Here is a 15,395-nt window from a genome sequence, read left to right on the forward strand (position 1 = left end):
ACAGGGGTGGGACTCCGGCGGTATTTTTGATTCAATGTTTGTTTAGCTTTGCCTGGCGGAGCGTTTATACTTAGCAACCAAAACAAACGACACTTGTTGTCTCTTTCAACAACATGAGTTACAGTTTATAATTCAATGTAAAGAGCTGCAGAGCTTCTTGTCAGGTCAGTTATTCTGAAGTTAGATAAACTTCAGAATGACCTCGGGTGCTCTGAAAAAGAAAAGTTACCTGGGACAGCACCAGATCAAGAAGAAGACGAGGTACGTGCAGATCGCCGAAATCTTGAGTCCTGATCGTTATTGATGCCTGAAAACAGCCAATAGTTTGATATCTGATTATGTCTGTTAAGATGAACTTATTATGAACACAGCATCCTAGGCAAAAATGAGCCACCGGACGGAGAAATGCTGTTGCAGACAACATTAGGGAAAACAAATGGACCTATAAGCATAAATAAATATAGCCTGATGGTAAGTGATATTGCCTTATTTTATCTCCCATTCCTTTATGTGCTTATGGTAAACCAGACGAGGAAGACATAACATTTCTTTTTATCAGGGTGGAGCAGTTCCTCTTCCATTGGGCGATTCCACTTTAGCTCTTGATGAAGAAATGCTACAGGTTATGGATGCTGTTGATCTTTCTAAGGGTGAAGTTAGAAGGGATGTTAAGGAAAAACAAATTTCAGCTCCATTTCCTCCTCCACGACCCACTACACAGAACGCACTCAGCAAAATGGAGAGAAACTCTGGAATGATGAAGGACTGGGAATCTATTCCTTACACAAATGGGGGGGATGATCCTCAGCAGAGAGGCTGTGGATCTAGAGGGGATTCTAACAGACCAGGATGGAGCGCTGACTGCAAAGACCTGGCTCAGAAGCTTCTTTTCAGTGAGGACTCTGGTGAAGTGGACCATCCTCAGAGAGACCAGCAGAATAACCATTCAGATAATCTCTCTGCCTCCGTCTGCACTCTGCCTTGTGTAGAAACAAATAACGGTCGAAAAGCAGACGGCTCCGGCAAGTAAGTCTTAGCTGAGGTATACCATTCTGCTTCACGTTTATTTTTGACGTCTCACTGACATTTCCTACTCTCCATGCTTAAATATAGGCAGAAACTCAAAAGAAGGAACTCTCCTCCCAGTGATAAGAAAGCTATCTCGAGTGAGCACATCAGTCCACCTCTGGATGTATCTACAAAATATATTTTATTCAGTCCTACACGCCTCGCAGCAGCCAGGCGAAGGGCCAAACTTCAGCCGTCGTTACAGAATCAGTCTGCATCTGTACTCACAGTGCCCAGTGGCCTGGAGCTCAGCATGCTGAGTGACACACTTCCTCCACCAGGTACAGTGAGTGTTGAATTCTATGTTTTACTTACTGTAATTCTTTTTTTTTTTTTTTTACATTGAACAAGGCTATTTTAATCATTAAAATGCAGAAAAATGAATGAGAGACACTGTGCTACAATGCAGTGCATTGAAAAAGCATTCACTTAAATTTTTCCACATTTTGTCACATTACATCTGCACACTTCATAAATGTATATATTTGTCAGGTAGAGAATGAGAAGCTGACCAGATCAGATGTGAAGACAGTTGGAGCAAAACTACAGGAGAATAATATAAGAAAACCTGTTAGAGGCTGCATGAAAATGGATTAGATGTTCACTTTTTGTTAGAATAACAACCACAAGTATACAACCAGAGATACTTGGTTAAAGCATAGATATATGTGAGAATGATCCAGTCAAAGTCCAGATTTAATTCCAGGTGAGAGTCTGAGTTTGTTGAACCCAAAACTGAAAGTATTGTTGGGTTTGTCATTTTAATTTCTCCCTACTGTTTATGAGAACAATAGTAATTCTGAATATCTTTAAATATATGAATAATAGTTAATGTGTGCTGCGTAGTAATAAAATTGAAATATGGGTAAGGAATTTTGTGTCCTGAAGTTGCCTAGTGAACAACTGCAAAGTTTCTTTTGTCAAATGTTTTATTGGGTTTTCTTTGTTTTTTTAGAGCGGTATTTGTGATTTTTTTTTTAAATTTATTTTGACTACAGTGATGTTCTGTCACAGCCAATCTATTGACAAAAATGATCAAATGTCAATTATCAAATACTTTTTTTTTATCACTTCTTTTGGTATCACAACAAATACCTTAAATTTACTGTAGTTGTAATATGACGATATGTGAAAAAGTTTAAAGTATATGAGTTCAAGGCAGTTCATGTTGCCACATGTTGACCAAAAATACAAATTAAGACAGTCTTGAAGCAGATTCTGTTGACAGTCAGACCAAATCACCTCTGAAACTTTATTTAAGTGAACCAAAAAAACTGGAGAACTCTGTAAATCAGGAGCTTTTAGAGAAGAGGACCACTTTACAAACAAAATCTTTAAAACCTCTTTGAAAAGTATACATTTCTATCATGCCGTGACAGTTGTGAACTCCGCCGCAGGCGTGGCCTTGCGTGCTCCTGAGCAGCAGGCTGAAAAGCTGCTGTTATCCAGCTGGGGCTTACCAAAGCCTGTCCTAGAGCGCTACCAGAAACACGGAGTCACTCAGATGTTTGAATGGCAGGCACAGTGCCTCACTGTTGGACAGGTTTTGCATGGAGGGAACCTTGTGTACTCTGGTGAGGGCAGCAATATTTATCTGCAGTGTAGCACCCAGAACAGGGCACTTTTCTCATTTTATTTCACAATGTGTTTTCAATTTAAGCCCCCACTAGTGCTGGCAAAACTCTGGTTTCGGAGCTGCTGATCCTGAAGCGCGTGCTGGAGACCAAAAGAAAAGCACTTTTCATTGTGCCATTTGTGTCTGTGGCCAAAGAAAAGATGCACTACCTTCAGGTGATGGAGAGGGGAAAAAATTTGTGCATATTATTTTTATATTCAGCATGTTTTCGGATCTAATTCTTTTTTTTTGTTCCTGTTACTCTGCAGAGCGTGTTTGAAGAGGCTGGGATTCGTGTGGAGGGCTACATGGGGAGTACTTCGGCTGCAGGAGGGTTCACCACGTTGGATGTGGCTGTTTGCACCATAGAAAAAGCCAATTCTTTAATTAACAGACTGATCGAAGAAAATAGCATGGGTCTACTAGGTAATATATCTGTCATGGATCGTTTCGAATGGTTAAAAGTCAAGAAAACTGCAGCATTTGACCTTTCTTACTTAGATTACTTTCACATGTTGAATTAGGCACATTTTTTTCTGCTTTATAGTGTATAAAGACATAGGAACTCATATATTTAATAAAAAAAGTTACATGATGAAATAAAGTACAAAGCTTTCTTTTTGCAGGTCTTATTGTATGTATTCATCATCACTGCCTCATAAAAATGATATATTGAATGATTTTTATTTTGCAAGGCATGGTGGTGGTTGATGAGTTACATATGGTTGGAGATTCTGGAAGGGGATACCTACTGGAACTGCTCTTAACCAAGATCCGCTACATCGCACAGAAGCAGAACACATCAGGGTCTGTGTCTCCCAATTCATCTTTTCAGCATCTCTTTATGTGGAGTTTGTAAAACTTTAATGCTAACCAAGCCTACAGGTCTCTTTCAGAGAGCGTACAGATCATCGGTATGAGCGCCACTTTGCCAAATCTCTCACTGCTGGCTAGCTGGTTGAGTGCAGATTTATACCAAACAGATTACAGGCCCGTACCCCTGCAGGAACATCTCAAAGTGGGATGCAACATATACGACAAGAGCCTTTCCGTGGTTCGACAGTTTGCCCCTGCTCTCAGTATTAAGGTAACCTGGGTGGGATGGACGACACAATAGAATGTTTTGAGTCATTTTTCATTCAGCCTTTTTCAGAACGATGGTCCTTTGACCCTTTTCCTCGATGCAAAGCTAGCTTCTACTGAATGACGTTAGCAACTTTTGCACCTACTCACATTACATCTTTGTAACCAGTCACAATTATAATTTAATATGACTCTTCTGCAGGCATTTAATTTTTTAACTATTACAGTTGCAAAAAATGTTAAAAAACAGTTTTATTCACATTGAATTTTATGACTAAGTTTCAATTCAACCGATGATATGCTAGAGCACTACTAAGATTAAGGCTTTATTTAGAGTTTCCAATCAAATCAAAATTTGTATGATCTATATAATATGTCATGATACATCCCAAATGTTTTAGTAATAGCATTGTTTGGTTGTTTTTCATTACATGCCTGTGCACGTATGCCTCTGTTAAAGGGTGATGACGATCATATTGTGAGCTTGTGTTATGAAATTGTGAAAGAAGGCCACTCGGTGCTGCTGTTCTGTCCCTCAAAGAACTGGTGTGAAAAGCTGGCTGATACCGTCGCCAGAGCATTCTTTAACCTCAGACATGCAGGTATGATTTAAAAATACAATAACTATAACACTATATTACCAGTTACTTTGAGTTTTTTTTTTTTAGATGTGTTTAAGTTGTAGTGTGGATGTTTAACCCATTTTTTAAATTTGAGTTTGGTGTCCTAGTCAAGTGACAAGTGTCAATATTTCTGGGTGGTGTTTTCTTTCTTCCAGATCTTCAGGGAGAAGCCGTGCCTCAGCCTGTGCGTCTAGCTACAGAGGGCTTAGATGATGTGCTAGCTCAGCTGAGGCGAACTCCAGGTGGTCTTGATCCCATCCTGCAGTGCACTGTCCCGTGGGGGGTGGCCTTCCACCACGCCGGTGATCACTCAGTCCTTCATCAACGCTGAAATGTAGTCTGTCCAGTTTGTGATTAAGAAAGTTTCTCTCTGCAGGGTTGACGTTTGATGAGCGGGATGTGCTGGAGGGAGCTTTTCGTCAGGGACTGATCAGAGTTCTGGCTGCCACCTCCACCCTTTCATCGGGAGTCAATCTTCCGGCTCGCAGGGTCATCATTCGAACTCCAACTTTTAACGGACGCTTGCTGGACCCGCTCACATACAAACAGATGGCTGGACGAGCAGGGAGAAAAGGAGTGGACACCACAGGTATGGCAACAGGGAGAAGTTCACTGTGCCTTGTAATTTGATGCTGTGGGGATTTGAAGTATCTTTAGTAGTAATGTTTCTGTTGTTTCCCTCTAGGTGAAAGTGTGCTTGTGTGTAAGCAGAACGAGCGTCAGAAGGGTATTAGTCTCCTTAAGGGAGTTCTTCAGCCAATCAGCAGCTGCCTGGTGAGACGGGAAGGCGAGGGTGTAACCACCAGCATGCTGAGAGCGATCCTGGAGGTAGGATTAATATTAATAAAGAAAACAATGGATGTCTCAAGCATTTTCTCCCCTTTGTGTAATAATACAACAAACTTGTGAAATTCATTTATCTTACGTTGCATTTCTCTTATTATTGTTGCACTATAACCACAATCTTCAGTGCATTTAATTTGGATTTTTATCTAACATATCAAGACAAAGTTATGGATATTGTAAAGTGAAAGGAGAGGGAAGCAGTGAGAAAGGTCTGTCTCTGCCAGCTATGCCCTGTGGGAAATGTTGTCCCATTATTTTAACAAAATTGCTTAAGCTGACTCAAATTGGCTGCAGAAAATCCATTTTTGACTCTTGTTGTAGGTTCAGTTAGATTTAGGTCTGGACTTTAACTAGACCACTCTCACAAATAAATATTCTTTTATCTAAAATTATAGTTCTGGCTGTATGTTTAGTGTTGTGGAACCTCCACCTCAGTTTCAAGTCTTTCTACACACCTTAACTTTCTGATGCTTAGTATTAAAAATGTGGTGTTTATTTACACTTCACAATAATCCTCTGCTTTGTATTAATCTATTACATAATTTAAAAAAATACACTAAAACTTATGGTTGTAATGTGTAAAAAAAAAAATAACATTTACATTTCTTTGCTTAATATTTTGAAACCATCTTCTTTCAGATTATTGTTGGAGGTGTGGCCAGCTCTCCACAGGATGTGAGGTTGTACGCCTCATGCTCCCTTTTAGCTGCCAGCATGGAAAGTGACAACAAAACCGAATCTAATAAGCAGAACAGCAAAGGAGCAATTGAGGCTTGTGTTGAATGGCTGATGGCAAATGAATTTATTAGTATTCAAAAGGATGGGGAAGGTAATGCCAAAGTTGACTATTCTTATTAAATTTAGATTTATCCTTTACTTTACAAAATGTTTAGAAAACTTCCAGTAACCTTTAATTTACTCTAAAAAACTCAAATTTGAGTTGAAAGTATGAAATATATTCACATATTTTATCATCACAGGTTGAGCCTTATTGTTTTGAGTTTTCTTAGGTTTTCTAATTTTTTTCATCGCTCTGCTTCTTCACCTCCAGATGAGCAGTATTGTCCAACCCAACTAGGGGCTGCCACTCTTTCTTCATCCCTCTCTCCTCCAGAGGCTTTGGGAATATTTGCAGATCTCCAACGGGCAATGAAGGGATTCGTACTCGAAAACGATTTGCACATTCTGTATCTGGTATGCATGAAATAACCTAGCAGTGAATAAATTAAATTCTGCTAATTGTAGTAAAATGTTAGTCTTATATTTCTTGCAAGGCAACAAAAAGCAGCTGTTTGTAAAGTCATAAAAGTCCCATTTCTAAATTTTCAGATTACTCCACTGTATGCAGAGTGGACTACAATAGATTGGTATCAGTTTTTCTGCCTGTGGGAGCAGATGCCTTCCTCGATGAAGAGAGTGGCGGAGCTGGTTGGTGTCCAGGAAGGCTTTCTTGCACGATCTGTCAGTGGCAAACTTGTTGCCAAGACTGAAAAGCAGCTCAGACAGATGGCCATTCATAAACGGTAAAGCACCTATTCAAAAGCGGGTTTTGTAGAGAAGAGAAGTAAATGTAAGAATATTTATGATAAAATAAGGTTAATGGATGCTAACTTATAAAAATTCTACTGAACCTAACTTTCTGCTCTTTTCTCAGGTTTTTCACAACTCTTGTTCTCCAGGATCTGGTCAGCGAAATGCCTCTGGGAACTGTAGCTTCTAAGTATAACTGTAATCGAGGACAGCTGCAGTCTCTCCAGCAATCTGCTTCCACATATGCAGGTACATATTTGAGTGTTGTCATGTGCCTTTTGTAAAACTTATGATCTCTATGTAAATATAACACTTTAAACTCTACACAAAGGTTTAGTTCAGAGAGCAGCAACACGGATCAGAAACACATTTCCACATGTTCTACCTGGTGCCACAGCCAAATGTTTTGGGAAGTGACTTAAATGTTGTTTTGTGATCTTCTGATGACTTGCATTTGCAGATGCATGAGGTGCAGGTGAAACAGTATATCTAAATGTTCAGTGTTCTTGTAGAAGTGTTTTCTTTGACAGTTTTCTTGACTGCAGCATCAATCTTGTTGAATTTCTGCTTTAAGTTGCTAAAAGGTTGTTTGTTTCTGCTTTTGCTTCTGATTTAAGAAGTAAATCAGCCCACAGTTTCCTAATGGACTGAGGAGATCCCTACTTATAGGGATTGTGTCATTTCAGCAACGACACAATTCAGAGCCCTTTACACAGTGAAAACATAAAGTGTAGCTCATCACTGTAGAGGGATTTGTTTTTCACTGTAGTATTCTTGGGCAGGTTTGGGAATAAACCCAGTCCCTTGATGAGAAGCAAACCCACCAGTTCATTGTGTGAATTTGTGGTAGTTATGATGATTTTCTGCTTACAGTTAATGAAAACTTTGAGACTGAAGATTAGAATAATCAGAACAGTAAATAAAATAACACTTTGTTTCATAATAAAGACTATTTTCAAAAGGTGCTTCATAATTTAACTCTGGACTATTCTAATGTATTGACAATGACTGTAACCACCATTTGTGGTTTCTTGCTATGTCAAAACTGCCTGAACATTGAAAAACATTTATCTCAGTGTGAAACTCTCAGACCCACTGTCGTCTTTCAGGAATGGTGACCGTGTTCTGCAAGCGTCTGGGCTGGCACAACATGGAGCTGCTGTTGTCTCAGTACCAGACGAGGCTGAGCTTTGGAGTCCAGAGAGAGCTCGTCGATCTGGTTCGGATTTCCCTTCTGAACGCAGCGCGAGCCAGAGCGCTCTACGCCCAGGGGCTCTGCACCGTAGCTGAAGTAGCTCGGGCCACAGTTCCTGACGTGGAGAAAGCGTTAAGGAACGCCGTCCCCTTCAAGAGGTAGACGTGAACTGGATTATGTATATTCGGTAAAAAAAATTTTTTAGAATGCAGGCATTTTTCCAAGAAGAACAAATGTAATTCTGTTGAGAAACCAATTAAATCTCAACACAAAATCTGTGAATTAGAATTTATTTTCTGAGAACAGACCAGTTTTACTTGATCCGTCCCAAAACAAGCACCATCAGAGATTCAGAAAACATTATTAATCCCAGAGTCATAAAGTAAATCTAAGCACATAATAAAAAAAAAATAAACAAATATATGTTTAATCTAACAATCATTAACAGTAAGCTTTAATTCATCAGTTCTAAGCGAGCGGTGGATGAGAGCGAGATGGAGGCGGCGGAGAGGCGGAACCTGCGCTGTGTGTGGGTCACCGGCGGACGGGCTCTGACAGAACAGGAAGCAGCTGCTGAGATCGTCTCTGAAGCGAGGCTCCTCCTTCAAGAGGACCTGGCTCAGCTCGGAGTTCACTGGGATCCATCAGTACTTCCTCCACAGTCCTCCTCTGGAAGTAGCTCTGACGATTACACCAGTGGGGATTCAGATGCTTCGTCTGCCTCTTATGTCAGTCCGCACCAATCACCAACAGATAGGACTAAAGAGCATGAAGCGAGAAAGCGCAGGGACAAGAGGAAAGTCGGTGAGAATCGTGGAGAGGAGGTTAGGAGAGATGCAGAAATCGACAAAGGGATTGCTGATGGGAAAGACGTGTTAGAAAGAAAAACAATGAAGCAGGATGTAATGAAATCTGAATTGTGTGAAGTTCTAGTAGAAAGATCTGAGGAAAGAATGAAAGCAAAACCAAAGACATCAGGCCAAAATGATGCTGAACATGCAGAGGAAGAACAGGAAAACAAAGGGGAAATGTTGGAGAAAAACAAAACACAAGTAGAAGAGGTGAATAAAGGAAACAAACAAATTGGGGAAGCAAATCTTCCCCATTTAAATTCCCCTGCTCCTGAAAATAGCCTAACACAAGAGCTGGCTGACATTATTCCCAGCCCTCTCCCTCAGCTGCCCACTCAGGTTCAGCCCCTATCCTCTCCAAACCCGGCCCCACGGTTCAGACCCCCGATTTCTCGCTTAGAGCCACAACAAAGCACAGCAAAAGCAGACTTTTCTTCATCCCCTCTGCAGCCAGGGAGACTAAAACACTCGATCGCATTAAGCAAAATCCTCCAATCAATACAAACTGATCGGGCTCTGCAGGATCAGTTGCAGCCTGCTGACAGGTTACACTCAAAAGCCCAAGACACAACGCCTGCAACCTCTCAAGAAAAGTCAGATGATATTTCTACTCCTACGCAAGCAGATTTGTCAACATCTTCTCCTGCCTCTGCTCCCCTGTTCACTCCCGAGGCCAAACGAAGAAGAACCGAAGCCGGAGGGGTGGATACGTTTTCATCTCCTGAGCTGTACGCAGGCAGTAGGACTGATGAAGTGGGGCAGGATGGTGTGGAAGAAGAAAGTTTCAGCAAAAGCTTTGACTTGGACACTCAGACAGAAAGAATTATAGTTCAACATGAGTTCAGTGGCACAGCTGCAGAAAGAGATGAGGGAGTAGAACCGCTGAAGGTACAACAGGAGGATTCAGTAGCGGGAGATGAACATGACAAAAGAAATGAAGCTGAAGGCCTTCAGACAGTGTCTCCCAGATTCAATATTTCTGTGACAGAGAGCCAACTGGAGCTCATCCTTAACACAAACCACAAAGTAAGTAATGACATCATCTCCAGTGACCTGCAGAAGTATTCACACCACTTAAACTTTTTTATTTTAAACATTTTATTATGCACTAGAAGTCTAAATCACCAGCTTTATTATGATACAATGTCATTTTGGTTTGTTTGGATGACAGTTCAGTGTCTTTTGAAATCACAAAATCTGTCATTATATGATTTTGATTCAATTCACAAGTCTGCAATCGATATGATGCAATATGATATCCCCCTGTAATACAATTATTTACAAATATATGTTTTTACAAAAACAATGAAAATGTAATTTAACCCCAAGAAATACATTAAAGTTTGTGGACAGTAATGAAACAATGTGGACAATATGAAGCAGTGCGAATACTTTTGCAAGGCTCTGAGTGATATAAATACCTGGAAGCATTCTGAGCATTATTAAATCTATAAAGTTGGTGTCTTTCAGATATCTCCCAGTCCAGCAGGAGGAAGAAAAGACCAAGATAAAGACGAAAACACACCAGACAATCGGCTCCCCAACAATAACGAGGCTGCAGCAGAGAGTCCAAACAGGAGCAGCAGCTTCCTGTTCGACAGCATGTACGACAGTCTTCTCCTGGACGCTCTGCAACCAAACCAGTTACCTGAACCAGCAGGTGAAGAAGAACCTCCTAGCCCACGTCCCGCTCCGTCAGCCCAGCAGAGGCGGCGCAGTGAGCTTCTCGCCAACCAGGAGGCGGAGGAGCAGGAGGCGGTCCAGTGGGGCGAGTCCTTCTTCAATCTGTCCGAGTGGGGGGACTCGCTCTTGGTGGGTGAACACTTTCTGGAGAGGCAGAGTTTACTGAGACACACAGAGAGAACTGAAGAAGAAAACCAAGAGCTGCAGCGACCAAACGAAGATGAAGGTCTGATTTTAAAATCCCAAAACGAGTCTGACGAGGACAAGCAAGGCAACGATCAGCCTTGCAATCAAAACGATCAACAATTTACTGATAAAGGTTTACATGAGGGCAAAACTGCACAGCAGGTTGAAAAGAAAACCGACAAAGAAAAACAAAATAATGGGGAAAATTTAGTTGTCAAACACCCGCTTGTCCAAAATTCACTTGAAAGTGCTTTTTGTTGCAGCCCTGAGTTACAGGAAATCTTCGACCGCTGGCCTAGCATGTCTGACCAGCCAGGTGCCGCTGGTTCAACCACAGCAGATGCTTCAGAGTTACCTCATCCAGCGACACATCAGGACAGAAAGAGGAAAAAATCCCAACATCCTGATGCTGCTCAAACGGTGCAGGTCGCAGAGAGACCAGGCTCTGCCGGTGACCTTATTCCCCCAACGCAGGCCACGCCCCCTGTCACACCAAGAGTGAAACTGACCACCTCCTCTGTCCACTCACCTGTCATCGCTCAGCCTCTCAAACAGTCGACGCCCTCAAACCACCTTCAAGAAAAACGGGCCACATCCCACGCTGCAGACAGTCGCTTGAAGGCAGCTGTTTCGTTTTTTGATAGCAGACCGCAGAAAAGCCTCTGCCTCCCCCCAGAGAGTGTCGCCTCTCCACCGTCCCCCCAGCCCAAGCCCCCATCTGACACCGAGTCCTCAGTGAGCCCTGCAGGTTTCTCTCTCCAGCTGTCCCAGGCGGCCTCCATCTGCTGCAGCAACTCTGGGAACTTCTCCATCATAGACGTGGCGAGCGACAGAGGCCTTTTTGATACTTTCGTTAAAGAGTGGAAGACAAAAGAGCGATTCTCTCTTGCTTTGGCTTGTGAGAAGAGAGAGCGGGGGCAGCACCCCGAGGATGAAATGGGAGGGAAACATAAGAGAGGTGAGGAAAAAGTTCAAGAAAATGTTTGATCTTCTCTCATAGACTTTGTTTAAGAATGTTTTTTTCTTTCTGCGTTTTCTTTCTGTGCAGCATCAGAAGCTCATCTAAAGCTTGATGGTTTTCCAGTAAGAGACAATGAAGGCCTTACTTTGATTGGACTTTCTGTCTGCTGGGGAGCCAGAGATGCATACTATATTTCTCTACAGCAGGAGCAGAGAAAAGGTATTGATAAAAACAGGCACACTGATCCACATATTTATGTGTTCATAGCTGAACCTGTCTGACCCCAATCAGGTCTGAGCTCCAGTCTGGCTCCTCCTCCACTCGATGATGCTCTGCCGGTACGGGAAAGGTTGGAGCAGGTGAAGGTCTGTCTGAGCGGACAGGTGACTCATCTCAAGGGCCGTGTGGCTGTCGTGAATAACATCATCAAGGTGTACAAGAGGCTGGTACAGAGCTGTGGCATCAGCCTGGAGGGAAATTGTGAGGATCCAAAGGTGGGAGAAGTTAAAAGTTATGATCAACTGTTTTTATTAGGATTGTTTGTGATGCACTATGTATAATATAAGGTGAAAGGAAAATGTCACATTTTTATACAAATGAGACTCTCAGAAGTGTGTCATGCATTTGTATTCAGTCTGTTAATGCTCTTCCTGAGTCCGAGGTTCGACTATCCGACGGACCCTCCTCTGCAGGACCCCTGAATAGACCTTGCTAGGGAGGCTTAAGAGTGTGCCCCCTCTGTAATTGGAGCACACCCTCCAGTCCCCCTTTTTACATTAACTAATAACTTTACCACTGTGCTGTCCTAGTCTTCTTCTGGACTTTATAATTCTTTTCACCTTTGGAATTATTATTAGTATTTAAAAGTTGGGATCAAGCTCAGTGGGAAATTGTAAGGAATGTAAATAATCGTGCATCTGTCCACCCCAGGTTGCCTGCTGGCTGCTGGATCCTGGCAGTGAAGAAAGAACTCTTCCCAACATGGTGACTGTCTATTGTCCCGAAGAACTACCCCTGCTGGATGGTCTCGGGAACGCACTCTCCCACTGTCCTCGAGTCAGGGCTGCAACCAAGAGCGTCCTCATACATGCTGTGATGAGCCATCTCTCCGGTCTGCTGGAGCAAGACGGCACACTGGGTAGAAATGCTGCGTCTATGAAGCCAGTGGTGAGAATGAGGTGTTAAAGTGGTGGTTTTTAGTAATCCTATACGACTCTGTCAGATGTGTTTAGGAGGATAGAGATGCCTTCCCAGGTTTGTCTGGCTCTGTTGGAACTGAACGGAGTTGGCTTCAGCGTGGAGGAGTGCGAGAGACAAAAACATGTGATGCAGGCCAAACTGTCAGCGCTGGAAGCCGAGGCTTACAGCCTGGCTGGACACACCTTCTCCCTCACAAGTGTTGATGACATAGCACAGGTCCAACTCTTCTCATCTTCCCCAGCTGACTTAGTAAAATGCAAATAGATCAACAAAGGGAAAAAAAAAAAAACCCAGAGGATTTAATGACGTATTTTCTTATGGTAGGTATTGTTTTTGGAGCTTCATCTGCCTCCAAATGGAGACATAAATGGACCAAGAAATAAGAAGACTTTGGGTTACACCAGGAGAGGCAGCGGCAGAGTGCGACTTGGGAAGCAGTTCAGCACTACCAAGGTGCAAACAATTAGCTACGAAACTATTTAATAATCATTTTTGTTTTTAAATTATGCAACTTCATTAAATTAAATCCACCGGATTTCACTCGAAGCAAAGAAGTCTTAGATCTAAAATAAAGACTTTCTGTTTCAGGATGTTTTAGAAAAACTTCGTCCCCTGCACCCTTTGCCAGCTGTAGTCCTGGAGTGGCGGAGAATCACCAACGCCTTGACTAAAGTGGTGTTTCCCCTGCAGAGGGAGAAGCAGTATCATCCTACATTGGATATGGACAGAATATACCCCGTCGCACAAACACACACGGCAACAGGTGCAACAGAGAGCGTCTGTGTTTACAAGGCTTCGCTGAAACCAGATTGTTTCACCTGGTTATTATGAATCATTTTTATTCAAGGCAAATCTAACCAATGGATTTAACCTGATTCCTGTGTTCAGGTAGAGTGAGCTTCACTGAGCCAAACATCCAGAACGTCCCCAAAGATTTTGAGATTTGCATGCCTACAGTGGTCGGAGAAAGCCCTCCTTCTCAGGGTGGCTTCCAGATGCCCAAAAAGCTGGGGTAGGTGCACTCTTGGTCCTGGCTTTTCGTTCCTAGTGATTTGCAGTAGTTTTAATCCTTTTTCACATTCTGCCCACTTGTATGCAGCTGTTATGTAACTGTCTCTTGTTGAAGAAAAGTCATGACGTCTCATTTTCATTTTGCCACAAGTTATGTAGGGGTTGTGTGGAACAAAGTGCTCTGCACTGTGGTGAAAATCTGGGGAGAAAATCAGTTAAAATGTAGCAGTCGGAGCTGCAATAAATTGATTTAGATCAATGCTTATCGGCCTAGTCAAAGCCCAGACCTATATCACTTTGAGACACCCACTTTTGACCCAAGTGCTGCAGTTGCTCATGAAAATAATTAAGAATCAGAATCAGTCTTAGTGATGAAGCAAGAAAATTGACTTCAGCTTCACTTTGCTCTCAATGAAGACATTCAAAATATTAAAAAACAGAAAATAAAAAGTGAATTTTTTTTTTCTTTCTTGCAAATATGTATGCATACAGTGTTTTTATAAATGAGGTTTACAAGATTGAATTAGTGCTAATATGCATGGCATTAATCTGGCGCTCTGTTAAGTGTTGATCACAGAGAAAGCCGGGAGAGAAACTGTCTCTGTGGCGGCTAGTTAGCTCGGTGCTAACTACTGTTTCTGCTTTTACAGAAAGAGGACAAACTCTGCTGCTCCTTTTCCTGCAGCTGCAGAACAAGGCTTGGCCTTCTCCGTCAGCATGAGACATGCATTTATTCCCTTCTCAGGTTTAAATCAGCATGCTGTGTTCTTATGACATATGTAGACATTTTCCCAGTTGCTTTGTTTCAAACCTAATTGTCCATGTTTTCCTGTATAAAACTGAAGGAGGAATGATACTGGCAGCTGATTACTCTCAACTGGAACTGAGAGTGCTGGCTCACCTCTCGAAGGATCAGCGCCTCCTGCAGGTCAGCGGTGTAGCAAAACAATATAATAGAATTGTCAAAGATGACTTACTGACACATTGTGTGCTCACAAGGTGCTGAATGGAGGAGCTGACGTGTTCCGCTGCATTGCTGCTGAGTGGAAAAGTGTTGACCCAGAGTCTGTGCAGGACAGCCTCAGACAGCAGGCAAAACAGGTTGGGATACGGAGAACAGCAGATTTGGGGATGTGATGATTTATTTTATGACCTCTGATGATCATACGTTCTTCTTTGCTGGAAGATTTGCTACGGCATCATCTATGGAATGGGAGCAAAGTCACTTGGGGAGCAAATGGGAGTAGAGGAGAACGACGCAGCCTGCTACATCGAGAGTTTCAAAGCAAGATACAAAGGTATGCGGGCAACTGCAGTACCACTGTGCTGCATAGCAGAAATAAACAGGATACGTTTACTGTACGTTGAAGTTTTCCTGATATTGTGTTGTTGCAGGATTCAACTATGCCCCATATATGAGAAGATTAATAAGATTGGTCGTAGTCCTCATTATTCCATACATGTAAAATCCACCAGTATCTTCAGTAGTGAAACAGCCTCACAGCATGATGAGTTTGTTGTGTTTTTACCTGAAAGTTTCAGC

General features: G+C 42.3%; 1 protein-coding gene across 3 annotated transcripts in view; it reads left to right on the forward strand.

Annotated features, from left to right (window-relative positions):
* Window positions 1-15,395, forward strand: part of polq (polymerase (DNA directed), theta) — a 17,036-nt gene continuing 1,641 nt past the window's right edge. The window contains exons 1-32 of one of the 3 annotated variants that reach the window (XM_015050649.1): window positions 1-261; window positions 372-471; window positions 560-1,026; window positions 1,114-1,349; window positions 2,466-2,642; window positions 2,729-2,859; window positions 2,953-3,109; window positions 3,379-3,490; window positions 3,569-3,597; window positions 3,667-3,770; window positions 4,227-4,368; window positions 4,545-4,691; window positions 4,766-4,978; window positions 5,075-5,217; window positions 5,875-6,064; window positions 6,287-6,429; window positions 6,565-6,758; window positions 6,890-7,014; window positions 7,875-8,118; window positions 8,427-9,837; window positions 10,282-11,638; window positions 11,729-11,860; window positions 11,933-12,135; window positions 12,572-12,779; window positions 12,864-13,057; window positions 13,166-13,294; window positions 13,430-13,604; window positions 13,730-13,853; window positions 14,503-14,597; window positions 14,698-14,780; window positions 14,852-14,953; window positions 15,039-15,150. In XM_015050649.1, coding sequence (XP_014906135.1) covers window positions 197-261; window positions 372-471; window positions 560-1,026; window positions 1,114-1,349; window positions 2,466-2,642; window positions 2,729-2,859; window positions 2,953-3,109; window positions 3,379-3,490; window positions 3,569-3,597; window positions 3,667-3,770; window positions 4,227-4,368; window positions 4,545-4,691; window positions 4,766-4,978; window positions 5,075-5,217; window positions 5,875-6,064; window positions 6,287-6,429; window positions 6,565-6,758; window positions 6,890-7,014; window positions 7,875-8,118; window positions 8,427-9,837; window positions 10,282-11,638; window positions 11,729-11,860; window positions 11,933-12,135; window positions 12,572-12,779; window positions 12,864-13,057; window positions 13,166-13,294; window positions 13,430-13,604; window positions 13,730-13,853; window positions 14,503-14,597; window positions 14,698-14,780; window positions 14,852-14,953; window positions 15,039-15,150 — 7,444 coding nt within the window. In that variant the 5' untranslated portion in view covers window positions 1-196. Of the gene's footprint in view, window positions 262-350; window positions 472-559; window positions 1,027-1,113; window positions 1,350-2,465; window positions 2,643-2,728; window positions 2,860-2,952; window positions 3,110-3,378; window positions 3,491-3,568; window positions 3,771-4,226; window positions 4,369-4,544; window positions 4,692-4,765; window positions 4,979-5,074; window positions 5,218-5,874; window positions 6,065-6,286; window positions 6,430-6,564; window positions 6,759-6,889; window positions 7,015-7,874; window positions 8,119-8,426; window positions 9,838-10,281; window positions 11,639-11,728; window positions 11,861-11,932; window positions 12,136-12,571; window positions 12,780-12,863; window positions 13,058-13,165; window positions 13,295-13,429; window positions 13,605-13,729; window positions 13,854-14,502; window positions 14,598-14,697; window positions 14,781-14,851; window positions 14,954-15,038; window positions 15,151-15,395 lie in introns of all 3 variants that reach the window. The other 2 variants (XM_015050650.1, XM_015050648.1) reach the window with 2 other exon arrangements.

This window comes from Poecilia latipinna, unplaced genomic scaffold, assembly GCF_001443285.1.
Source record: "Poecilia latipinna isolate Pla-1442-1.1 unplaced genomic scaffold, P_latipinna-1.0 Scaffold1003, whole genome shotgun sequence".
In the NCBI taxonomy this organism is placed as follows: domain Eukaryota; kingdom Metazoa; phylum Chordata; class Actinopteri; order Cyprinodontiformes; family Poeciliidae; genus Poecilia; species Poecilia latipinna.